General features: G+C 42.8%; 1 protein-coding gene and 1 long non-coding RNA gene across 2 annotated transcripts in view; one reads left to right on the top strand and one right to left on the bottom strand.

The window, feature by feature from the left end:
* The window catches only part of CPD (carboxypeptidase D), a 72,762-nt gene extending 67,682 nt beyond the window's left edge, over positions 1–5,080 (top strand). Inside the window, exons 19-21 of the mRNA XM_069945822.1 lie at positions 1,646–1,831; positions 2,836–2,935; positions 4,375–5,080. Coding sequence (XP_069801923.1) covers positions 1,646–1,831; positions 2,836–2,935; positions 4,375–4,601 — 513 coding nt within the window. The 3' untranslated portion in view covers positions 4,602–5,080. The remainder of the gene's footprint in view (positions 1–1,645; positions 1,832–2,835; positions 2,936–4,374) is intronic.
* LOC138767925 (uncharacterized) overlaps positions 1–21,135 on the bottom strand; it is a 51,624-nt gene extending 30,489 nt beyond the window's left edge. The window contains exon 1 of the long non-coding RNA XR_011358880.1: positions 21,064–21,135. This is a non-coding gene — a long non-coding RNA (uncharacterized lncRNA). The remainder of the gene's footprint in view (positions 1–21,063) is intronic.
* Positions 21,136–27,766: the final 6,631 nt, after the last annotated feature.

Raw genomic sequence — 27,766 nt, 5'->3', positions numbered from 1 at the left:
CAAATATGTTTGAGTTTTTCATGTTTTCCAAAATAAAATACATTTAACAGTAAACAACAATGGTCTTATCCTTGACCCAGTTAACTAACATAACATTGTCCAATGGACAACAGACAAGAAGATATACATGTAACCTATCTAATATCTCCAGACATTTGCCTCTGCCTGATACAATCATGTACAGTTGAAGAACCCTATGGCTCCTGATCACAATCCCATCTGCCCCCTCAGGTTAAAATAGCACCACCTTTTTCCCCCTACCAAGTAATTTCCAGATTTTGATAACCTATATCAATCCCCTCCAATTACTGCCCTGTTTCTCTTTTTGGCTGGCGGAAGGCGGAGAGATCCCAACATCTCTGTTAAATCACTCCGGCAGTACCAATCGGTGCACCGAAAAGGAAATACTGTGTCATGAATTTCCTGGGGCTGATAATGTGTTTCCAGGAAAGATTTCCATCTTTTAAAGAATTTTTTGGTAGCTAGATTTTTATACTTCTCTATGTGGAGCCTGTCTACTCCAAAGAGTAGTTTAAGTTGGGATATTACTATGGATATCTCTGGGACGTTCTTCGCCAGCCACACCTGAAACAAACATCTTAAAGCTACATGTAACACTATGTGGACTATTTGTTGGATTGCACTCAGATTCTTCGTCTTCAGGAGGTCTCAATTGGTGGAAGAGGTAGGCCTGCGGGGTATCAGGTATTTGAATCTTCCAATGATCATGAATATAAGTAGAAACTCATTGCCAATACGTTTTAGAATAGTTGCGTTCCCATACACCATGCCATAGATTCATGAGAGGCATATCACACTTTGGACAAGCAACAATCCTGTCTGGAAAATTTGGAGAGGGGCGTATATTGATATTGTAAAGAGCACAGTGGGCTAACTTACAAAAAAAAGTTTCCCTCCACCTCTCATTAATAATACATGCTCTAACAATTCTCCATCCTTTAAGAATACGCTCCTTAACCTGAGGATCAGCAGTGCATCTTATCCAGGTGGGGAAAGTAGTTTTCTGAAGGCATTATAATAGTCTTTCAAAAGCAGCTTTTCCCAAATGTCGTCTTTGTTGCCGCCTTTCTCAGTGTATGCACAAACTTGGACCACAAACCGTCTCCCACATACGTTTGTACTATAATGCACATATACTGTTTTCTAGTTATCACTCTAATTTGCCGTGTGTACTTTGGTACTTTGCAGAGTGTCAGGTAAGACAGGGTTAAAGAATGTAATGGGAGCCAGCAGTAACGTAAATGGAAATTGAACATGTAATAGTAGGCGGATTTAAAGGTTTCCATCAATAAGTGATAGAAACTGAATACAGCTAGCTCTGCTCACCTTTACTGTGACAATAGGCTGCGGCATTCTTAGCAGGCAAGTGCGTGTTCTCCAAGTTGTTTCTTTCAGCACTGACCTATTGTATAATGCTTTTTCTCCTCTATTATGTGATCTGTTTTACTTTATGATTTGTGGAGTAATTAACCTGCTGATCATTTTGTCCTCTTGGTCCCTGGTTGTTACAGAAGGCGCAGTACCTGCACCCACATAATGGTACCAGCTACGCAGCAGGATTTCCCGGGTGACTGCAGGCAGGTAATCTGGGGGAACCTACTCATGATGTTTTCTGTCCTTCCAGGTCCATAAAGGTGTACATGGCATTGTAAAGGATGAGAAAGGAAAACCTGTTCCTAAAGCAACTATTATATTCAACGAGGGAGTAAAAGTGTTCACCAAGGAGGGAGGATACTTCCACGTTCTGCTGGCTCCAGGTTTTCATAACATTAATGCCATTGCTGAGGGATTCCAGCAGCAGCACACACAGGTATTACGCTCTCTGTGGTATTCATGGGCTTAAAGGGGTATTCCCAACTGAGATATTTAAAGCATATCTACAGGATAGGCCGTAAATGTCTGACAAATACACTTTCACCTCTAGGACCTGCACCTGTCTCATGATCAAGGGCCTCCTGACCCTTTCCGGCCTGTTTGTGGTTGTCAGAGGTGGTTGGAAAGATAAAAAACAGGCGAATGTGCTGTTTAATCCATTTTACATAACTACCATAGAGGTTAATGGGTATTGCATACACAGTGCAGCACCAGGATTCATGAAACTTGGGCTAATGGCTGAGTATGCTCTTTTGGCTTCCTGACCAGCTCAGGCAGTTTTTGCCAGGCCAGAGGGGGTCAGACAGCCAATAACTACACCATTACCACCAAAAAAACTTTCTTTACATTTAGTGTCGGTCTTGCTTTTTGCTGCATTTTTTATTTTAGTTTCTTTAAAAAAATAAAAATAAAGTAAAAAAAAAAAAAAAAGGTTTAATATTTAAACAGCGGAATGAAAGCTGTATGGTGCCACACCAGTAACGCTGTATATGAATATATCTTTTTTGATCAAAATCATTTTTATAACATTTTTCAGAAAGGTTATAGAAATACAACAACAGGGACGGACTAAACATAGGTGTCTCGTCCCTGGAAAAAGAAAAACACAAACACCCCAGGAACCAAATTGGCAATGTCCTAAGTATTGTGAGGAAAGTCCAGCAAATGTTTAACATCCAAAGTCCAATAAACCTGTACTTCCAAATAGAAAGTGTTGTGCTTTAGTAATACTTATAAACACTAATGTGAATATACCTTAGTTATTTTCCGGCACTGACAATACTGCTGTGCAGCAGGTTAGGGTCTAAGTGCGGCAGATTCTTTAGTACTTTAGGGAGGGGGGGCTTTTTTTTTTTTTATTCCTCCCTTATTCTCTGTATATACTTTTTGCTCACATCTTGTAGTTCGGCTTCATGTCATGTTTTGTTCTTTCTTTTGTAGGTTCATGTCCGGCACGATGCAGCCAGCCTGGTAGAAATAATCTTTGTCATGGATAATCGTATATTTGGACTACCCAGGGAGTTAGTTGTAACTATTGCAGGTATGGCATTTTATTTAATTTTTATTTTATTTAAATTGGCACAGTACCCTGATTATTGCTGAGCTTGTATGTAAAGCTCTTTTCACATCACTTAAAGTGTAGCTATTAGAGATAAGCGAACCTCGAGCATGCTGGAGTCCATCCGAACCCGAACTTTCGGCATTTCATTAGCCTTAGGGCTTTATCCAAGTTCAGCAGCCACCGCTATGTGGAAAACATGGAAATAGTCCTTTCCTGTGGCTGAGGAACTTGGGTACAGCCTTAGGGAGTCCTGGAAAACCTTCTCTTTTTTTTTTTTTTTTTTTTTTTTTTTTTTTAAACAAATACCTAATTTCTTTTTTGCCATTAAATCTTTTTATTACACAAAATTAAAGGGGTTATCTGGATAAACTTTAAATATGACATCTTTTGGCTCCTTACTTGCCTATCTCCTTCCTATTTTTGAGACAGACTTTTCTGTCCCATTCAACCAATCCCTGAATGAGGCAGGAAACCATTTCAGTCACAGATTGGCTTAGATGATTCTGTCTGGTAAGTAGGGCAGGAATCGAGCAAGAAGCCAGAAGATGTAATAGGGGAGACCTGGTGATTAATTGATCAGTACATTTTTTATTTTCTTCCGTATTCCATACGCAGTTGAGCTAGTTACCATCAGCAGCCCATTTATTCCAAAGAGGGGACAGTAGTTGACTTTCAATAACTGGATAGGAACCGTCCTGGCTGCAGTTAAATGCCTGCTTTCTTATAGGACAGCACGGTGGCTCATAAGAGTTTGTATGTTCTCTTTGTAAGAGAAACAGATCACTGATCTCGGGGAGACCAGCCAAAGATAAAACTGCCGGCTGCTGGTTAAAGCGCTCAATGCAGTGAAGTCCTAGGTGCATTACTCCCTGGAAAACATGAATATGCAAATGAAAGAGCAAGTGGAGCCTCATTTAAGAGTCTTGAAACACAGGACTAGCTGGGTTGGCTGGGTCCTTCCCAGAGGGATATCTGGCTAGTCCTGTGTTTCAAGACTCTTAAATGAGGCTCCACAAGCTTTTCTTTTTGTATGTTCTCTCTGTGTTTGAGTAGGATTCCTCTGGGTACTCAGATTTCCTCCCACACCTGAAACATGCAGTTAGGTCAGCTTAGATTGTGAGCCCTAATGGAGACAGGGACCAAAATTTACAAACTATGTAAAGTGCTGCGGAATCAGTTTGCGCTATACAAATAAAATCATTATTAATATTGCTATTATTATTATTATTATTATTATTATTATTATTATTATTATTATTATTATTATTATTATTATTTTTATTTTTATTATTATTATTTGATCCACCAAACTCTGCATTCTGGTACTGTGACCATTGTCCTGCCTGCTTGCTGATTAATTATTTGTAAATGTTTCTGACTTTTAATATTAAATTTGATTTTTCATGGTTTATTTTCAGGAGCCACCATGACTGCTCTGCTGCTGACTGCCTGCATCATCTGGTGTGTCTGCTCCATCAAGTCCAATAGACACAAAGATGGCTTCCATAGGTTGAGGCAACACAATGATGACTATGAGGACGAAATCCGCCTGATGTCAGCCGGATCCAAGAAATCTCTCCTAAGTAACGAATTTCAGGATGAAACAGACACAGAGGAAGAGACTCTATATACCAGCAAGCATTAAAGACACTACAGCCGGGATGCGTTGCTCCAGGCGGGATACTAAGATCTCTTGGGAACTATTCCTAGTTTGGCTGCAGCAATGCCCCACCACTTGTTCTGCACATTTGCCATTGACCTTTTTCTCGAACTACTTTTTGTATTAAGTGCTCTTTCATTTTTACAACATTGTTGTTGTGTGTTTGTGTATGTCTGGATCCCATTGTCTGCTAGCAAAGCGACGTGACGATAAAGGATCGCAACGACAGCGGATTGCTTAAGAAGCCTTACCAGCTGCACATCTTCACCACACAGCGGCCCTCGTGGAGGGGTTAGGATATATTGCAATACTTGGCGCGGTGCCTCACCGAGCCTCTGTACTTGTTTCTATTCTATGATGTTTCTTACATAAGAACAACGTGACTTTTGGGTGAACGTGTTGTCAGTTTATTGTATTTGGTAACTGATTGGGGATTTTGTATTGACCAGACTTTATTTCTGCCATTGGGGGTGGGAAGGGTGGGAAGGGGGGGGGGGGGTCAAAATGAATGTGTTACCTGAGAACGGTTTTATAATGGTTGTAGATGGTTTAGATTCTCAAGGGTTTTTTTTGCGATAGGGTTCAGGAACAAAGAGTGTTTGTAATTTAATGTTCTTTTCTAGACACTACAATAACCGAGGTGACGTTCTAGGTACAGTGGACTGCCCTCTTGTCAGTAAGCTGCTGACTGGTCAGCAAGTGTTTATTTTCTTATCTTTCGGCCATTTCTGCTATAGGGCAATAAGCACATTTTCTAAATTTCTATGATGCTTGCATTTTAATCCATTGCAGTAAGACAGAATGCTTTGGCAAACATTTTCACCTATAGATCTTGCTAAATAACGCACTAATATTCCTTTTCTTGGGATACAAAATATTTTAATATAGAACAGGAAGTACCTTATAAAGGAGTCCGTTGGTCAAAATTATCTTCCCTTATGGCATGGATAAGTGTGGGATTCTCCATACACCTCTCTGGCACTGTGAGGGATTTGTTACCGAATATCTGATCACATTCAAAGCAAAGTGCCATTCAGATCAATAGCAGTTTGCTTAGAACGTTGTTTTCAGTAGGTGTCAAAGAGGTTAATTGTTGGAGGTCCTAGATCAGATATGCTCGGTGTGATCCTCTCACATATCAGCTCACCTCGGCTTGATTTAGACTTTAAGGCTATGTTGACACTGTTTTTTTTTTTTTGTTTTGTTTTTTAAAGCAGGAACGGCCATTGTTTGCGATTAAAACAGCCGTTCTTGCCATCAAATGTTACACTGCATTGCACTCTGTATTCACACACACTGTAACGAACAACAGGCATTGATCTCGTACGGCCACACAAATAATAGACTTTTCAGTTATTTGCGGCCGGTAATGCAGCAACAGTGGCCGTTGTTCCCACTTCGTTCACACAATGTATGGCTGTTTTGTATAGACTTCATTGGTTAATTGGAGTACAGGAACACCCAAATGTGCCCGTATTCCAATTAAAATAAAATTAGGAATATGTCAGACAGTGTGAACATAGCCTAAAGAAAAACATAGTTGCTTTCTTATAGATACGGCGTCTGTCCTGTGCTTCAGGTTAGGGGTGGGGGGTTTGCAGCTCATTTCCAGTGGTTGGAGGTGAATTGTAATACCACAAATAACCTGGGAACAGGGGTGGCTCTGTTTTTGCCTTGTCTCTATAATCTATTTACCTGCATTTATCCAGGATGCTTCGGGTCTCCTGTTATTGACCAGGACTGACGTGTTAAACGGTTATCAAGTACTCGTATACGTATAGCTGCCAAATCAACCAACATCACTTTTTTTTGCCTTTCTAGATTAAGCCTTTGGCTGCTTTCACATCGCAGTATTTTGCACCAGTATCTGTAACCCATAACCAGGAATTGGAGCAATCTGAAAAAACATGTATAATGGAAGCATTGTGCTTTCTCCAAGTTTTTGACCCTCTCTTGGTTTTGGCTCACATGTACAGACACAGAATATAGATACAAGAAGGTGGCTTCTCTATTATCTCTATTATTTTATTTTATTTTTTACACTCATACAGTACCTTTCTCAGCACTCCCAAAATACAATTTGCATATTGAGATTTTATTCCTCACATGACTGAGAACTTTACACATAATGGTCCTGTCCCTCACTAGGGCAATAATTTATTATTGTGAACAGTTAATATGATTTTTCTTATTCATTGTGACATTTAAAGGGGAAATCCATGGCTCATTCATATGAGAAGGTGACAGGTGACGTTTGTGGTCTCTCTTCACCATTGATTTTCAGAACACAAGGGGGTGAAATTATCAATAATATGCCAGGGAAAGGACGCAGATTTTTGTACAAACCACACATGTACATAAACTGCCTTTTCCCTGGTGTATACTGACTCGCCAAGATGGGAGGAGGTATAGATTCCTGCACCTGCTTTGTGACGGCAACAGATCAGACGGATTACTGAGGCGTGCGTCCTAGTTAATCTAGCGTGGGGCACGTGGCTGGGGATGAATTCCCTCCAAGGATTCTATTGAGCGCTCACACCCCATTTGCATTATTTGGGGTCCTATTACATGGTGAAGTTAGCAGATATTACTCTGTGTAAGGGTCCATTTACACAGAAAGATTATCTGCCAAAGATTTGAAGCCAAAGCCAGAAACAGACTATAAACAGAGATCAGGTCATAAAGGAAAGCCTGAGATTTTTCCTCGTTTTAAATCCATTCCTGGCTTTGGCTTCAAATCTTTGGCAGATAATCTGTCAGATAATCTTTCTGTGTAAATGGACCCTAAGGGTTCCTTTACACAGACAAATTTATCTGACAGATTTTTAAAGCCAAAGCCAGTAAAAGACTATAAACAGAGAACAGGTCATAAAGGAAAGACTTGAGATTTCACCTATTTTAAATCTGTTTCTGGCTTTTGCTTCAGAAAATCTGTTAGATAAATCTCTGTAAAGGCACCCTTGTAGGGATAGTAATCAGCCAAGAATCTAAGGATCCTTTTACACACATATCTTGCAGATTTTTGAAGCCAAAGCCAGGAATGGATTTGAAAGAGAAGAGAGATCTCAGTCTTTTCTTTATGAAATGTTCTCTGTTTATAGTCTGTCCCTGGCTTTGGCTTTAAAAAAAAAATCTGTCAGATCAATCTCTGTGTAAGGGTGGGTTCACATTGAGGAATTCTCGTGGATAAACTCTGTGGAATTCCGCCGACTGTACATGCTCACGGACGCGCACCTTTCCGCCGGCTCCATAGACGCCCTTCTATGGGCCGTCTGATTCTGCCGAAAGAAGTGACATGTCAGTTTCGCGGAGGGAATTGGGCCCTAACAAAATGCTTGTATATGAGCTGATCAGGCAATTTTGACCTATCATCATTGGCTGCACAAACAATCCAGCGATTGTTCATGCGCCCTGGCTGCTGTGTAATAGTCTCTGTAAATGAGAGCCCAGTGTACAGGATTGGCAGTCATTCACTCAGAAGCTTGGGGTCACTGATTAATATGATGATGGTCAGATTTTAGTAATAGAAATCTCCTTGCTCCTCACCCCTCTGTTCTAAACAAGACTCTACTACCCGTTCTTGAGATCACAGGGGTCCCCTGCAATCTGACACTTACTCTATCCTGTACATAGGGGATAAGTGTGTTAACCTGGAACACCCCTTTAATATATTAGTGTACATTTACTAAAGGTGAATCTAGGCTTTAAGCCGCGGCAAAGGTCCCACATCTCATGTAGAATGACGCTTTCTCTGGCCTCTATGTAATATATGCAACAACCACCAAATCCATTTTGTATACTTAATCAGTACATACCAAGGCCATGCAGTATTATCCTGTGCTTATCCCAATGAGGCACTCTGGACCTTTGCTCCCATGCTGTATTGATATGTAGTAACTCCCGAAGTGCCTTGTTGCATCAGCCGCAGCATTTGCGAGGTACGGTATTGTGCGTAACAATGCTGCGACGCCTGACCATGGGAAAAGGGGTTCCCTCGATTTCATTGATGGAAGTCTTCTATTTGCTTTAAGGAACCATCTTAGTGATGTGGTTGGATGTTAAACTCCGATACTGTTGGTAAACTGGTACAACATTGTGTTATGTAGTGCACTCGTGCCTGTTAATAGCCCATTCTACATGGAAATGTTCATTTTCACTTGATTTTTTTTTATCTTGTCATACTTTTGTGGAAATAAATGCAGGATGCATATTTATGTGCTAGAGTCAAGCGACTGTCTTAACTTTGCATTGTCTTCACTGCCTTTTATTACACCATTATAGCCGATACCTGACGGTTTGATGGGTTTGCAGGTTGTGGTTATTTATTGCAAATGATGTAACTAAATATTTAAGAAGAAAAACTCAAAAAAAAATTTGTTGCGTTTTATTTAGGTAACTTAGTAAAGGAAGATATATTTATATATTATTATTATTTTTTTTTTTTTAAACATTGCTTTAGTCCCCCTAGCTGCATTGTTCGTCAGGACAATCTAAACCAAGTAGTTCAGTAAATCCTGCTCTGATCAAGCATTGCCATACAACGCTTTACAAATGAGTCGTCCCTGGCAACCATGTCAGTACAGGACTGCGAAGTTGGTAAGCCGCAGGTCCAACTCCTGAATTTTATCAGGGTCCGACTCCTGCTCTTTCATATATGGCCGGTCATATACCAGGGGAGTTATTTATCAGACTGGCTCAGCAGCTTCTCCCTAATGTCCTACATGATCCTGGGGCGACTTCTGAGGGAATAAGGAAAGATATAAAGCAGCTTCTCCTGTGTGTGCAGTGGATGCAGCCAGTCTCCAGCCTCCATGTCCTGAACTACTCACAACTAGACTAGATGGAGCAGGTGGTCTTTTCCTGCTGACAGTCTTCTATGTTTCTAACTAAATATTCACCATACACACAGAAACACTGCTAACAATGCCAGATACCTGTAGTATAGAGGGGTCAGCCATAGATATACAGGTCAGACATAGGTCTAGATTTATCAGCTCTCTGTCAGAGTTCGTGCACCTGAATCATTGCGGAGCTACCCGCTCAGCCAGTCAGTGACTACAGCTCACTCACTGATTGGTTGAGCGGGGATTTTTGAGTATGGCTGTAACATCACGAGATACAGAAGTCTGTGGGAAAACCACCAACGTTTCTGTGATAAGAAGCCAAAACTTCATCCAACAACTTCAGCCACCAGTAATCAAATACCGCACGCTTGGGGTCTCTAATTTTTTTTTTTAAATCAGATCTCTATTTATTAATAACACCAATATAAAACCACATGATGCATACACTAGTAAGTACATAGCATAACAGTAAGGCCAACAGACTGGGCCAACCAAAGTAATTTCACTAAACCAATATCTAAGAGTATTGTTGGATATATATAACGTATAGTCTTTCTTTTAAGATAGACCCTTCGTTCCATTAGAATGTTATGATTTTATTGGAAAATTTAATAAAATATGTGAAATAGAATGATATGATTTAACCCTTAGGGGACCCTGGACGTACCCGTACATCCAAGGCCGCCTCCATGTGTTCCGAGCGTGGCCGCGCTCTGAACCGCCGCGGTCCCGGGTGTTGCTCGTAGCCCGGGACCGCGGCTATTAGCGGGTACAGTCCAATCGCTGTGCCCGCTAATAAAGTAGACTGATAAAGAGAAGACTGATGGCTGAGGTCCAAGAGTGGGACTCGCGGGCACCGGGACAGGTGAATATAACTTTCTTTTTTATAATTTTTTTGCACCTTGCTGGACTTCTTCTTTAATAGATTGATTGGCTGTCCAGGCATGATAAGAATTGTAGTTTGGAACAGCTGGAAGGCCGAAGTTTCCCCATCCCTGCTGTAGATGAACTTTACCACCATTAAAGGGGTTAGAAAATCCCTCCAATTTGCTAAGCATGTAAAACACTTTATCCAGAGTCGTCTAGAGGAAATTTCCTCTCGTGTCCAGTTTGACATTTTTAGATCGATGTCCCGCTGTGCAGAATGCGCTGATGCATAAATGAGTTTATTGATCATATAAGCCAAGTCTTACCTTTCCATTAATGTATATCATGCTTTCTTATCTGCTTCTAATTCTGACTAATGATGCGGGCGCTCCTTACCATGTACGCTAACTAGAGTCTGATGTGAAATTAACTACAATGGATTATGTGTTGAATTCCTGTCCCTGTTATCAGCGGGTAATGAATGTATACTTCATGGGGGGAAAGAAATATGGACGATAAAAAGACGTCATTCTATCTCATCCATATGTGTGTGATACAAGGTCTATAAGTATGTCAATAAATATAGAAAAACAAGATTTATAAAATAAAAAAGGGAGGCTGCTGACTGGAGGAAGAGTTTTTAGAACCATGCTAGAAGCTGACCTCCAAAAGCCAATTTAGATTTAAAGGTTGTAGACTAAAGATAAGCAAACCCGAGTATGCAGCATTTCATTACCGGTGGCTGAAGAAGTTGGATGCAGCCCTAAGAGTCCTATTACACAGGCCAATAATTTTAGTAAACAAGCACCGATCCGCGGCTCATTTACTGGACCTATCAGATGGCCTGATAATTGGGCAGTAAGGGCTGCATGGACATTGTTAGCGATGTATGGGCAGTAAGGGCTGCACAGACATCATTAGCGATCTACAGGCAACCCTTGCCCAAACACCTGATACCCTACCTCTCCCCGCTCCTGGTCTTCTCTCCTGTGCTCCACAGCTTCCCGGTCCCGGCAGCAGCAGCGCCTGAGCTGACAAGCCGGACAGCAAACTTTTTCTGGCCGTATGCACCCTATAATAAGCACTAAGCGACCTAGGGCACATCGGGGGGCACACAAAAAAAAGAAGAAAAAAAAAACCTGTGCCCACCTGTGTAGCTGATCAGTGATTACTCATTGATCGGCACAAGGGTGGGAGACAGGAACAGCAGCTACTGCAGCTGCAGAGGGGCAGACCTCACAGGGGATCAGCCAGACAGCACACAGGGCACTGCTGGCTTGATCACCCTGCACTATGCCACCAACGAGGAGAGGCATAAAAAAGTAGTGGGAGGAGGGCACAGGGGGAGGATGGTAAAGGTAAGGATGGCACAGAGGGACTGCTAGTGTCTCCCTGACACTGTGCCACCACTGGAGAGGCTGGCACAGAAGGGGGAGGAGGGTAGGCAGGTGAGGTGGGAGAGAGATGGGCAGAAGGGGAACAAGGCAGGGGACACAGATGCAGGGGAATTGCTAGCAGCACAGAGGGTGATGCTAGCAGAATGTCCCTGCACACACTATGCCACCAATGACAGTGGCTGTATGGGCAGCACTGGGCATCCCGGGGGCAGCATGGGACAGCGCAGGACAGTCACAGGGGGTGGCGGACACAGACGTAGACCCTCTCTGCTCACCGATTCTGAAAGGATTGAGGCAAGCAGGGAGAGATCGATATTTTAGATTGCCCACTTCGCCCGTGATTGGTCAGTCAGATTGGTCTGACTGACCAGCCAATCACAACCATCATGGAGGCGGGGGGACGTGGGGAGCGATTCCTCCTTAAGAAATAGCTGCCATCTTTAGAAAAACACAATTTTTGACTGAATGGGGATGTGAAAAGCCATGGACATACCGATACACCCAGGGTCTTCTGATGACAGGCGGCCCTTGCATACTGGCATGTACAGGGTCGTCTAGGGGGAAAAGTATAAGTGTCATTTAAGTAGTGAAATATTTGAAATTCAATTTGAGTAGACCGCGATTCTTGACTATTTTATCGAATATCGAATCCCATTAAAGTCTATGGGAAAAAATAGCTTGTGACTTGGTGATCTCCAAGTGGTCAAATTTAGGTCCACCTCAGAAAATGATGCCAACACATCTGGAATGCAACTAGGACAGCAGGGGAAGCATGCCTGGGTGCGTCTAACACGCCAATGTCGCAGCATTACGTCACTATCACAGCCTTTCAACAATACACTCCAAACACAATATAACCTCTATGTAAAGTGGCAAAAACACCATGAAACCTTCTTTCCTCTACATTAGCATGGACAGAAAGCCAAAATTTAAGGAATAGAATATTTTTCATGTGCGTTGCCTATGAGAACTACAGATGGCATGGGTGAGATCAAACAGCACCCTCCGCTGTCATTGTGTGTTTGTTTGTGTGATGTGGTCAGACATGTTTTACACATAAAGGGGTGTGGTTCTCATGGAAACTTTGTAAAAAATTGTAATTGAGGCCCTTGAGTGAGGTAAACACTCCAAAAATCCTGGGAGTTACAGAAGAACTGATTACAATACAGTCTTCCTAAAAGACCCTGGAATTTGAATGTTCACACTTCAAATCCTTTAAAAAGTATCTAAGAGAAGGCAAATTTAAATTGAATTTGATGGACAAACCACCTGGTTTGATCCTGCTAAACAGTGACTTCTTCCACTTAAAGGCATAATGAAAGAAAATTAGTACTCCCAACTCAGAGTAGCAGACAAAAAAAAAAAAAAAAACGAGAGTCCTCCAAAAATTGATTTAGTGGCCCTTAAGGTGAACCCTCCAACATTCCCATTCGATTCGATTTAATAATAATAAAAAAAATTAACTGAAAAATTGAATTGAATTTGAGTTAATTTGAAATTGAAGATTAAAAAACAGCCGATAGTGTGGCCTCTACCAATCTGCCGCCTTCTGCCTTTGAAACAACTACAAAATGAAAGAAAGGCAGAGCACAGCCCCAAGAAGTTTGTATCCAAAAATAAAATGAAATGATATGGACAACACAAGGATCCTCCTAAAATAGCAAAATTGAAATGCCAAGTTTTTGCCCCACACCCTGATGCAGTTGTGTATAAAAAGCTACTTATTGGAGGTAGGGAAGCCAGAAGGCACCAAAATTATCAATACCAATTTGGATGAGCATTGACAAAAAGTTGAGCCCTCCAAAATAGAGTTTAGGCCCTTGAGTTGAGCCCTCCAAAACTTGCATTTGAGGCCATTGACGTGAGCCCTTTAAAAAATTATTTTGATGCACTTGAGGTGAGTCTTCCAAAAATGGAGTTAGACAAGTTAGAGTTGAGACCTTCCAAAAATTGATTTTGATGCTTGAGCCCTCTAAAAATGTATTTGGATGCCGTTGGGGTGAACCCTCCAAAAATTTAGTTTAATGACGTTAAGGTGAGCCCAACAAACATTACTTTTTAGGCCCTTGAGCTGAGCCCAATAAACATAAATTTTTAGGCCCATGTGATGAGCCCAACAAACATTATTTTTAGGCCCTTGAGCTGAGCCCTACACATATTGATTTTTAGGCCCTACAGGTGAGCCCTTGAAAAAAATTATCTTGAGGCCCATGAGGTGAGCACTAGAAAAAATTCTATGGATGGCCCTTGAGATAAGCCCTCTAAAATATGTGTCTGTTGTCGTCCTGCCTTTAAAGATTTTTTTAAAATGGCCCATTTATATGGTGGTGGAGAAGTAGGAGGAGGAAAGGCGCTTCAGCAGACATGGCACTTCATGTTTTGCTGCTCTCCACTGGTGGAGAAGAACACTCTGGGTCAATCCAATGGCTGCTCATTTGGATATGCGACAGCCTGTAAGCATTAAAATAATAATAATTATTTTATATAATTAATTTATATTATTATACAGCTGTATACCCGATATATGATTTTTGAGAAATTCCTTCAATCAATTTTTTTGGCACACCCTCAGTATACAGCCGTATAACCAATATATATTATTTTTTTTTTTTTTTTAGAAATCCCTTAAGACAACAGGTGTTCCAATAGTTAATGTTACGCACAGAACGCAAAACAGTAGTACCAAATTATTTTATTTTTTGGCACACTCTCAGTATACAGCCGTATACCCTATAACTGAAGTTTTCACCAAGTAGATACACTGCAGCCTATTCCTCACAGTGCACTCCAGGTGTCTGCCTATCTGAACACACTGATGTGCTGCTAGCAGGTTTAATAGCTGTATATATGTGTGATCATTCTCTGCTATCTATAATTTTAGCCCTAACAAGGGCTTTGGGGGGTCCCTCCTGCCTAAAATCACCTATAACCTAGCTGCCCCAGCTATACACCGTCTCTCTGTCTAGCTCCAAGTAGCATCTGAAAATGAATCTGAAATTTACTATTCTTGTACTCTGAAGGTCACATGGTTTAGCCAGCCAATGAATGTAGGTGATTTTTTCACTGCCTGTGAGCTCCTAGTGCCTTTACCACACCTCCTGCATAGTTATTGGTTAAAAAAAAAGCCGCCAGGGAAGGTGGGAGAGGAATCGAATTATTACTGCATTTTTGATCGAATACTTCGAGTATTTCGAATAGTGTACTAATCGATCAAGCAGTACTTGCTCATCTCTAGTAGTAATATGCCAGAGGGAATCTGATACTACAGTTGTTCCTGATGTCTCAATGGGATAATTCAAGACTAGTGATGAGCGAACATGTTCGTAAATGTTTATATGTTCGTACAAACATGAAGCTAATTGTTCGTGTTCGCTGATCGGAAGGGTTATATCGATCAATTTCGAACATGTGAGCGTTTATTTCCCGATGTATGCAACTGTGCAATTAACCCTTTGCACATGATAATCTGTATGCATGTGCGTAAATCTAGACTGAAATGTACGTAATGGCGTAATTTCCGCTTTGAGGGTAGCTTCACACGTACCGACTCACACGTACCGACTCACTGAACGACCGCTGTGTGTATGTAATTCTGCCGGCTGCTTAACCCCTTCAGCTGCTGCCCGGCTCCTGCTCTGTATACATTACCTCTCCTCGCTGCATGGGGTCCCGGCGTACTGCTCTCCCGCCCGGCCAATCAGTGTGTTGCCCTGCCGCAGCCACTGATTGGCCGGGCGGGAGAGCAGTACGCCGAGACCCCGTGCAGCCAGGACATATAATGTATACAGAGGGGGAGCGCAGGGGGAGAGCAGCGGGAGCCGGGCGGCAGCTGAAGGGGTTAAGCGGCCGGCAGAATTACATACACGCAGTGGTCGTTCAGACCGCTGTGTGTATGTAGTGAAAGTGATCTGCCAGGACCTAGCCGACTCGCAGCGTTATTAACGCTGCGAGTCGGTATGTGTGAAGCTACCCTGAACCTGATAATCTCTACGCATGTGCGTAGACTGAAACCTACGCTTCTTTTGTTCGTGAATGTTCGGCGACCACAAACAGATAACAATGATTTTTTTTATGTTAGTTTTCAGGATCCGAACCGAACATCACTATTCAAGACACCGTGCTTTTCAATGGGGACACCAGTGAAGCTGAGGTGCTGGTGTTATACTGTGTAGGCACGTACCTTTAGGCTATGTTCACACTACGTATATTTGAGGCTGTATGTTTGAGGCTGCATAACAACCAAAACAAGGAGTGGATTGAAAACACAGAAAGGCTCTGTTCACATAATGTTGTAATTGAGTGAATGGCCGTCATTTAATGGCAAATATTTGCTGTTATTTTAAAACAACGGCTGTTATATTGAAATAATGGACGTTATTTACCGTTATATGGCGGCCATCCACTCAATTTCACCATTGTGTGGACAGAGCCTTTCTGTGTTTTTAATCCACTCCTGGTTTTGGTTGCTATGAGGACCAAATACAGCCTCAAATATACATAGTGTTAACCCAGCCTTAGGCTGCGTTCACACTACGTATATTTCAGTCACTATATGTATATTTCAGTCACTATATTTCAGTCAGTATTGCAACCAAAACCAGGAATGGATTAAAAACACAGAAAGGATCTGTTCACACAATGGTGAAATTGAGTGGATGGCCGTCATTTAATGGCAAATATTTGCTGTTATTTTAGAACAACGGCTGTTATATTGAAATAATGGCCGTTATTTACTGTTATATGGCGGTCATCCACTCAATTTCAACATTTCGTGAACAGATCCTTTCTGTGTTTTTAATCCACTCCTGGTTTTGGTTGCAATACTGACTGAAATATACGTAGTGTGAACGCAGCCTTAATGTCAATGGGAATGGGAAACTTCTACAATGTACGTAATCATTTCTAATGCATGTCCAGCTTAACCGTACAATCTATAGCTACAGCTACAGTGGGGGAAAAAAGGATTTAGTCAGTCACCAATAGTGCAAGTTTCTTAAAAAGATGAGAGGCGTCTGTAATTTACATCATAGGTAGACCTCAACTATGAGAGACAAAATGAGAAAACAAATCCCGAAAATCACATTGTCTGATTTTGTAAGAATTTATTTGCAAATTATGGTGGAAAATAAGTATTTGGTCACCTACAAACAATCAAGATTTCTGGCTCTCACAGACCTGTAACTTCTTCCTTAAGAGTCTCCTCTTTCCTCCACTCATTACCTGTAGTAATGGCACCTGTTTAAACTTGTTATCAGTATAAAAAGACACCTGTGCACACCCTCAAACAGTCAGACTCCAAACTCCACTATGGTGAAGACCAAAGAGCTGTCAAAGGACACCAGAAACAAAATTGTAGCCCTGCACCAGGCTGGGAAGACTGAATCTGCAATAGGCAACCAGCTTAGAGTGAAGAAATCAACTGTGGGAGCAATAATTATAAAATAGACATACAAGACCACTGATATCTCCCTCGATCTGGGGCTCCACGCAAAATCTCACCCAGTGGGGTCAAAAAGGTCACAAGACCGGTGAGCAAAAATCCCAGAACCACGCGGGGGGACCTACTAAATAAACTGCAGAGAGCTGGGACCAATGTAACAAAGCCTACCATCAGTAACACACTACGCCGCCAGGGACTCAGATCCTGCAGTGCCAGGCGTGTCCCACTGCTTAAGCCAGTACATGTCCGGGCCCGTCTGAAATTTGCTAGAGAGCATTTGGATGATCCAGAAGAGTATTGGGAGAATGTCCTATGGTCTGATGAAACCAAAGTGGAACTGTTTGGTAGAAACACAACTTGTCGTGTTTGGAGGAAAAAGAAAACTGAGTGGCATCCATCAAACACCATACCTACTGTAAAGCATGGGGGTGGAAACATCATGCTTTGGGGCTGTTTCTCTGCAAAGGGGCCAGGACGACTGATCCGGGTACATAAAAGAATGAATGGGGCCATGTATCGTGAGATTTTGAGTGCAAACCTCCTTCCATCAGCAAGGGCATTGAAGATGAAACGTGGCTGGGTCTTTCAACATGACAATGATCCAAAGCACACCGCCAGGGCAACGAAAGAGTGGCTTTGTAAGAAGAATTTCGAGGTCCTGGAGTGGCCTAGCCAGTCTCCAGATCTCAACCCTATAGAAAACCTTTGGAGGGAGATGAAAGTCCGTGTTGCCAAGCGACAGCCCCAAAACATCACTGCTCTAGAGGAGATCTGCATGGAGGAATGGGCCAACATACCAACAACAGTGTGTGCCAACCTTGTGAAAACTTACAGAAAACGTTTGACCTCTGTCATTGCCAACAAAGGATATATAACAAAGTATTGAGATGACATTTTGTTACTGACCAAATACTTATTTTCCACCATAATTTGCAAATAAATTCTTACAAAATCAGACAATGTGATTTTCGGGATTTGTTTTCTCATTTTGTCTCTCATAGTTGAGGTCTACATATGGTGTCAATTACAGACGCCTCTCATCTTTTTAAGTGGGAGAACTTGCACTATTGGTGACTGACTAAATACTTTTTTCCCCACTGTATATTTGCAACACTGAAAAACTTGAGTCTCCTTCTACACAGACATATTTATCTGACAGATCTTTGAAGCCAGGAACAGACTATAAACAGGGAACAGGTCATAAAGGAAAGACTGAGATTTCTCCTCTTTTCAAATTCATTCCTGGCTTTGGCTTCAATAATCTGGATATTTACAAATATCTGTATGTGTAAAAGGACCTCAAGGCCTCATTCACACAAGTGTATATGACAGATTGAACTGTCCAACTCTTATGGAACTTCCTGCATCATAATTTATTACAGTGAGCTCCAGTTAAAGGGAATCTGTCAGCACCCAGGGCCCTACCTGAGGTGCTGACAGTGTGCTGTAGCTGGCAGTGCCATAGTGAACATGGTGCCTTTCAGTAATTTTTCTGTGGAGTGTATTATGAAAAATCTCAGGCTCCTACTAAAATCTCAGGCTCAAGCTTCAGAGAGGCCTGTCTCAGCTGACAGGCCACTCAAACACTTACTGGGACCGCCACGGACAGTGATTGGCTGAGCAGCCTGTCAGCTGAGACAGGCACTCTGAAGCTGGAGCGTGCGGGACCCGGAGAGAAGCACAGAACAAGAGGAGCCCTGCAGCCTGGACAGGTAATGTATAAAGTTTAAACAAGGACTGAAAGGACATCGGTAACAATGTCCCTGCAGCCCTTGTTAAACGATTATCGGGTCGTGAAATAGGCCCAGTAAACGAGAGCCTTTCTGGCAGATCGGCGCTCGTTTAGATTTATTATCAGGCCTTCATCGGCCCGTGTAATATTACCCTTAGTCAGTGTCTCTAATTGCTGATCAATTCTCTGTAGGCAGGTTTTGTCTGAAAGAAACACAGTTGAATCTCTTAGCTCAGCTCAAATGTGCTGGAGCTGTGGTCTAGGGGTAAATCACCTGTGTAGAGACCAACAACTGTTTTTTTTCCCTTGGTTTGATTCCCCTTGATGGAAATGATATATAACTATTTTTTTTCTTTTCTCATCATTGACTTATCTGCAATCGGAGACACTGGCCGACAGTGTTTGAGCGAGCAGTAGGCTGGGCAGCAGAGATTATTCATTAAGAAGAGGGAGGAGGATGGAGTAGTTAGGTGTGCCAGAGTGCGGCACAAATGCTGAGCCACAACTCCTCTTTGACTCTTCATTACAGTAGGAGACCTGAGATTGTGTATAATCCACTCCACAGACAAATTAGCAAAAGATAACATGCTCACAAGGAGACTGTCAGCACCTCAGTTAGGGCCCAGGTCCTGACAGATTCTCTTTAAAGGGCCATACTACTGTACTAACACAGCCGTGTTAATTCAGTAGCGATCATTTTTTGGAGCAAACGTATATCACGGACGTGTGAATGTGGCTTGGTTCACATATATTATAAAACCAGAAGTGAAACCCACACAGAGAAAACTATAACAGAAAGATCAGCACATTTTTTTCCATGTTTTGAGCCTTACACCTGGATTTTGCTTAAACCACTGAACAAACACTGACCACAATACTATGGGTAACCCAACCTAAATGTAAATAACCTCACAATAAGATAATACTGGAAACAACATATAAAAGACTGCCTTGTGCTGATCCTCAATACTGGAAACAAAAAATGACTAAATTGTAACTTTAAAAAAAAAATGGAGCTTATTATCTTTCATAGCTACAATATAATAATACAAACATTTAATAGCGCAGTGAAAAATTAGGGACCACGGCCTATGCTGTCTGTTTGGCCCTGGAGGAAGGCCGGAGCTACTTGGCAGCTAGCCAAGATGGAATAAGCTACCATCAACTGAACCAAGGATGCTCTGCTGTGAGTAAAGAAAGTTGGACGCTCTGCTGCGCCTGTGTTGAGGCCTTGTTGACCAGTTACCAGTGTGTCCCCAGTTCCGCTCTTCAACAAAGTTCAAGTTCCTGTTCCGGGCTCTGCCGTGAACTCTTCCCCTATCCCTTATGCCCCTTTCTTGTGAGGAAAGAGACGCCACGGTTTTTCACTATGTGATATATATGGACTGACACATCATGGCACCACTAAGGGTATTCAGCCCTAATTTGAAAAAAAATACAGCATACTTACCTGCACTGGTGACTTTCCGTGATGATGTGCTCTCCCTGCTCTGCTTACCACATTCTGAACCCCCTACAGCCTCTGTTATTGGCAGCTATGTGTTCATGAAGTCATCTGGAATGTCAGGAAGGTGGGTAAACAGTAGGACCCTTGGGCAGACGGTGCTGATGGAGTATGGTGAGTATAGTGTATTTTATTATTTTAAACCCTTTGCAGGCTATCTTTTTTTTTTTATTATTTATTTAAGTCAAAGAACCCCTTTAAAGCAAACCAAGTGTGAATTACCAGACCTAATAAAATCTAAAGGCAAATCTGAAAGAATGAGCAATTTGTAGCGAATATAACTATTCTGATTAAAATAGAAGCAGACCCTTCCATGACAGCTAAAGCTTTGGCTGTATAGGCATGATTTGAAGTTTTGTAGTTTTTTAACAGCTGGAGAGCCTGAGTTTGACACTATGGAGGGGGAAGAAACCACCAATAACATATACAAAATTAATGGCTATTAAAAATAGGAAGGTGGAGTAGACTGAACCATCATGAGAGGCTATAATTTAGCAGACGTTTTATTGACTTGATTCATAAGGCAAGTATCCACTCTACAAGCTGCCCAATGTAGAATATGTGCTCTGCTGCAACAAGTTGTAGAAAAAAGAGATAAGTGATACTCGTACTCATGGCCTAGTTGTGGCTCTGAACTGCCTATGCCCCCTAGTTGTGCGATACCTGTCCTAGGTGGGTAATATGAGCCCCAGTCGTCGGTCATCTGGGTGTAGCGGGTTGGAGAGACTTCCCAGTCGTCCTGCGCTGTGCAGTAGGATACGTAGACCTTTTCCTTGGTAGCTTTGTCCTACTGGGGTTAGTTCCTCTTGTTTTAGGAGATTGCCCTGCACGTTTTAGAAGAATTTCTGGCATGAGCGAGGGTTATCCTAGGTGGCTTCTCTCCCCTAACGTGAACTTAGCACTGCGTAGTGAACTTAGTTGCTTGCATAAAAGAAAGTCTTCTGTTGTGCATCTGGTCCCTGTCAGGGGTCCTGGCTAAAGCCAGGCCCTAGTTTAACTTCTGCAAGAACTAGGTCTGTTTGTGTCCTTTCACTCTGAAAACTAGTTAGAGACTCCCTTACTTCCTCCACCAAAACAAACTACTCCTACAGGGGTAAATCTAAAACCTCCTGTGAGTATGGAGTGAATTTGGGTAAAAAAATGCGATTCCGCAAATTTTGGGGGGTCCCATGTTTACGTAATGCACTTAATGGTAAAACTGGCATCTTTTCTTTATTCTATAGGTCAGTCTGAACACAGTGATATGCATATTTTCTAGGTTTAAACGTTTTACTATTTTTATTAGCAGTAGGTATATTTAAAATGGCCCTATAGTGACTCTTATAGCGCTTTATTTTTTCACCTACAGGGTCATATGGTGTGTAATTTTTTGTGCCATGACCTTTTGTTTTTATCAGTAACATTTTTTTAGATCAGACGTATTAATCACTTTTTATTAATTTTTTTATGCATAAAATGTCATTTTAAAAAAAGTAATCCCTGCGTTTTTTTACCGTTTTTTGTTCACGCCATTCACTGTGCAGAAATAATATTGTTTTATTTTAATAGATCAGACACGGTATGGTATATTATCTGTTAATTTTCCTTTATTATTTTTATGTGTTTTATGTATAAAATGGGAAGGGGGGTAATTTTCACTTTTATTGGGAGGGGCTTTAGGACATTTTTTAAAACTTTTATTGATTTACATTTTTTAAGTCCCCTTTGATGACTATTACATACATACATTAGGTTACTTACACTGATCTCTGCTAATCCATAGCATAGCAGGGATCAGTGTAATCTGCAATCTGCTGATAGAGCCTGCCTGTGGCATGTGGCAGACTCTATAAGAAGATCCGACTGCACAGAGGTAAGGATTAGACCTCCGTCAGTCAGGCAGTGTGATCGGGACCCATGCATAAACGCTGTGTGGGTCCCGATCGGTAAGTGACAGGAGATGCTCCTGTCACTCACACTTAAACGCGTGTTTAAGGGGTTAATGGTGGGCGGCCACGAGATTGTGATCGCCTGCCATTGAAAGGGAGGGCTTGGCTGCAGATAGCAGCCGGTCCTCACCCGCTATGGAGCGAGCTCCTGCCTTAAAGTGGTTGTCCAGCGAAAATCTTTTTCGTTCAAATCAACTTGTGTCAGAAAGTTATATAGATTTGCAATTTACTTCTATTAAAAAATCTTAAGTTTTCAAGTACTTATCAGTTGCTATATGTCCTGCAGGAAATGTTGTTTTATTTTTAGTCTGACACAGTGCTCTCTGCTAACATCTCTGGCCGAGACAGAAACTTTGTATCGGAGTCCCCATAGAAAACCTCTCCTGCTCTGGACAGTTCCTGTCTCGGCCAGAGATGTCAGCAGAGAGCACTGTGTCAGACTGAAAATAAAACATTTCCTGTAGGACATACAGCAGCTGATAAGTATGGGAAGACTTAATATTTTTAATAGAAGTAAATTACAAATCTATATAACTTTCTGACACCAGTTTATTTGAAAGAAAAAGATTTTCACTGGACAACCCCTTTAAGGCCTAAGCAGTGGGGGTGTAAATGTACGCCTGTGGTCCTTAAAGGGGTTAATGCATTACCACAAGAGAGGCCAGGTATAGACACAAACACATAGGCCTCAATACAGACAGTCTATGGCAACAATATACCTCCAGACACCTGACAATATATACCGGACTGGGCCGTTACATGTGTACAAGAGAAGAAAGATAGGATTGGTTAGAAGGAGCAAGCACCGGTGACTGGTCAGCACACAAACACGTGATATAAAACAGTTAACCCTATACTTCCCCTATACTAACAACGGTGGGGAAAACAAAGTACTACATCTCCCACTGGCTAACCTAAAAGAATGACTTACTCAGGTGCTCTAGACAGCACCTGTGGTGGGATACCACATATACCTTCACCTGCTACACTATTCCAAACCACATGAATGAGGGTAAACCCAGGGCCGTCTTAACAAAACTATGGGCCCCTGGGGCCTGGGCACAGCTGTGGACTGGGCCCCCCCCACCCAAGATCAAGTCCCCGCATCCCCCCTAACCTTGTGCTGTGCAGCCCCATGTGGGGAAAAAGAAATAGAATACCCCACTGGATCCTCCCATATAGAATAGCCCCCTCTGCATCCCCCATATAGAATAGCCCCCTATGCATCCCCCATATAGAATAGCCCCCCCTGCGTACCCTCATATAGAATACCCCCCTGCATCCCCCCATATAGAATAGCCCCCCTCCATCCCCCCATATAGAATAGCCCCCCCTGCATCCCCCATATAGAATAGCCCCTATGCATCCCCCATATAGAATAGCCCCCTGCATCCCCCCATATAGAATAGCCCCCCTGTGCATCTCCCCATATAGAATAGCCCCCCTGTGCATCCCCCCCATATAGAATAGCCCCCCTGTGCATCCCCCCAGATAGAGTAGCCCCCCGTGCATCCCCCATATAGAATAGCCCCCTGCATCCCCCCATATAGAATAGCCCCCCCTGTGCATCTCCCCATATAGAATAGCCCCCCTGTGCATCTCCCCATATAGAATAGCCCCCCTGTGCATCTCCCCATATAGAATAGCCCCCCTGTGCATCCCCCCATATAGAATAGCCCCCCTGTGCATCCCCCCTTATAGAATAGCCCCCCTGTGCATCCTCCCCTTATAGAATAGCCCCCCTGTGCATCCCTTTATGTAGAATAGCCCCCCTGTGCATCCCCCTTATAAAATAGCCCCCCCCTGTGCATCCCCCCATATAGAATACTCCCCTTATAGAATAGCCCCCCCCATGCACCCCCTATGTAGAATAGCCCCCCTGTATATCTCCCCTTATAGAATAGTCCCCCCTGTGCATCCCCCTATGTAGAATAGCCCCCCATGTGCATCCCCCCCTTATAGAATAGCCCCCCCTGTGCATCCCCCCTTATAGAATAGCCCCCCTGTGCATCCCCCCTTTATAGAATAGCCCCCCCCTGTGCATCCCCCCTTATAGAATAGCCCCCCTGTGCACCCCCCTTATAGAATAGCCCCCCCTGTGCATCCTCCCATAAAGAATAGCCCCCCCCCTGCATCCTCCCATGTAAGATAGTCCCCCTGTGCATCTAAACCCCCCCCCCCCCCGTCCCTCCCCGTGTGGCCACATGTGAAGGGGTTTAAAAAATAAAAAATAAAAAATACAACTCACCTCTCCTCGGCCCGGATCTTCAGTCGGCAGCAGCTTCTCCCTGCTGCTGCAGCACGGCGGCTCCTCTCTTCGCTCTCAGGTCCTCAGCGGCGCGTCAGGGAAGTGACGTCACCGCTGGGGACCTGATGTAGGTGCCTGCAGACGTGCCTGCGCGCGGCACGTCTGTGGCACCTGGGGGATCACTGAGGCCCGGAAGAGACTGAGGGAATAGCGCGGCAGCCGCGCTATTCTCTCAGTCTCAACCACTGCAGAGGGTCGGACGCGGGTCGCGGCCCACTTAATGGTGAGGAAGACCGGCCCGGGGGGCACATGCCCCCGGCCCAGCCCGCCCCTGGTCTTTCCCTTTCTGCAGGGTAGGCGACTGCCACTGGGGCCCCCCATGAGTCATAGGCCCCCGGGCAGCCGCCTACCCTGCCCAATGGGAAAGACGGCCCTGGGTAAACCAACATATTCAGGCTCAAAAAGTGTGCCATGTTACACAGGGTGCACAGAATCCCGGGATCCAACATTACTATGGTATCATTACTAATGCTGCGTTTACACGGAAAGATTATTGTGCGAATTTGCACGATAACGATCTAATTTGAACAATAATCGTACGTGTAAACGCAACAAACGATCAAACGACGAGCAATAAATCGTTCATTTTGATCTTTGAACATGTTCTTAAATCGTCTTTCTAAAAAATTCGCAGATCGTTCTGTGTAAACAGTCGTTCACCTATTTTACCTATGTGCGAGAGGCTTAAGCGATCACAAAAAGATGGCAAAATGAATTTTCCGTACAATATATCATTCCGTCTAAACGCTGATCGTTATAAAAGAAAAATCGTTACTTCGAAGTTATTAATCGTCCGATCGGGCGAATTATCGCTCCGTGTAAACCCAGCATTAGCTATAACCCAGCTGCAGGCTAAGAACAACCCAGGAGCAGTATCACAATACATAATCACTGAACTATAACCCAGTTCTTCCAGTCTCAGGAGCACTATCAAAATATATCACCACTGAGCTATAACCCAACTTTTCCCACTTTTTAAAAATTTTTTTAGCAATCTTAGGGGCCTATTCCATGGAGCGATAATGGACCAATTCGGCTCGATTCGGCTGATTATCGCTCGGTGGAATAGAGGAAACGATCAGCCGATGATTGTGTTATCGGCTGATCGTTTATTTAAGCCCAAACCTAAAATCATCGGTCACCCACCGCGCATCGCTGTGTGGAATAGCAGTGCGCCGCGGACGACCGACGATTTAAGCAGCATACATTACCTAGCAGGGCTTCTCCTCCGCTCCGTCTTCATCCCAGTCCCACGGCGCAGCAGCAGCTTCGGTGGCGCCTCACTGAGCTGTCAGACCGCTCAGCCAATCACTGGGTGCGGAGGAGAAGCCCTGCTAGGTAATGTATGCTGCAAGGGCTGCAAGGACATTGGTAATGATGTCCCTTCAGCCCTCGCTAAACGATCATCGGGCCGTGGAATAGGCCCAGTAAACGAGTGCCCATCTAACAGATCGACGCTCGTTTACATTATTGATCGGCCCGTGGAATAAGGCCCTAAGGGTCCTATTAAACTAAGTGATTTTTCGTTTTCTCAAATTAACTATCGCAAATGACCTGAAATCTTTTACCATAATACACGGATGATAGTCGTTACGAACATAATAACGAACAAATGATGTGTACATACAATTAACAATGATTTTATGGCCAGCTCAAAAGATGCAATCAGCGACACACAAACTAATTTTCATTAGTTGTTCGATTGTGGCGATTGTTGTGGCGATTTTTCATACAATAAGCTTTCCAAGTCTTTGTATTAGTCTCAGGTGGCCGGTGGCCTGAAGTTACAGCAGGCAGCGTGAGAACAAAATGCTGGATAACAGGCAGCATGGCTGGTAAGCATAGACTGCTACTTGTTATCTGGAAACTGACAGCACGGATACATACATATCCTATACAGTGGTGCCTTGGATTACAAGCATAATTCGTTCCGGGACTGTGCTTGTAATCCAAATCCACTCTTAAACCAAGGCAAGAATTTCCACAAGAAATCATTGAAATGCAGACAATTGGTTCCACACCCCAAAAATCATTTTTTATTCTGAATAACATGTAGAACTAATAAAAAAACATTCAGAAATAGTAGAATATGTGATATTATAGGTTACTGTACAGTATAGCAATCAGCATGTGGAGTATAATGTATAGTAAGGGCATAAACCTGATAACACAGCAGCTGGATATGTGATATATAAGTTACTGTACAGTATAGCAATCAGCATGTGGTGTATAATGTATAGCAACTGTATAACCCTGATAACACAGCAGCTGGATATGTGATATATAAGTTACTGTACAGTATAGCAGCATGTGGTGTATAATGTATAGTAACTGTATAACCCTGATAACACAGCAGCTGGATATGTGATATATAAGTTACTGTACAGTATAGCAATCAGCATGTGGTGTATAATGTATAGTAACTGCATAACCCTGATAACACAGCAGCTGGATATGTGATATATAGGTTACTGTACAGTATAGTATCAGCTTGTGGTATATAATGTATAGTAACTGTATAACCCTGATAACACAGCAGCTGGATATGTGATATATGTTACTGTACAGTTTAGCAATCAGCATGTGGTGTATAATGTATAGTAACTGCATAACCCTGATAACACAGCAGCTGGATATGTGATATATAAGTTACTGTACAGTATAGCAATCAGCATGTGGGGTATAATGTATAGTAACTGTATAACCCTGATAACACAGCAGCTGGATATGTGATATATAAGTTACTGTACAGTATAGCAATCAGCATGTGGTGTATAATGTATAGTAACTGCATAACCCTGATAACACAGCAGCAGTTTATAGATACAGGATGGAGATGCAGATCCCCATAATGCAGTATTGTAGTACAACAGGCTAGAATAGAGAAGCAGGGCTGCTGTCAGAGGTCTGTGTGGTCACATGACAGCAATGGAGAAGGGGGGGGGGGGGTGTTCAGCATGGACCAATCAGGAAGTTACAATCACAGAGCCGTGCAGGAGGACAGAGACAGAAACTTTTCTAAACAGCAGTGTGAATGGCTGAGTGTAAGTGCAGGCACATTATAGCAGCAGTGTGTATAGCTGAGTGTAAATGCAGGCACATTATAGCAGGAATGGAGAGGATGGGAAAC

The sequence above is a fragment of the Dendropsophus ebraccatus genome, chromosome 11 (assembly GCF_027789765.1).
Source record: "Dendropsophus ebraccatus isolate aDenEbr1 chromosome 11, aDenEbr1.pat, whole genome shotgun sequence".
Lineage (NCBI taxonomy): Eukaryota > Metazoa > Chordata > Amphibia > Anura > Hylidae > Dendropsophus > Dendropsophus ebraccatus.
The sequence above is the reverse complement of the archived record's forward strand: the minus strand, read 5'-3'. Positions and strand labels throughout refer to the sequence as shown.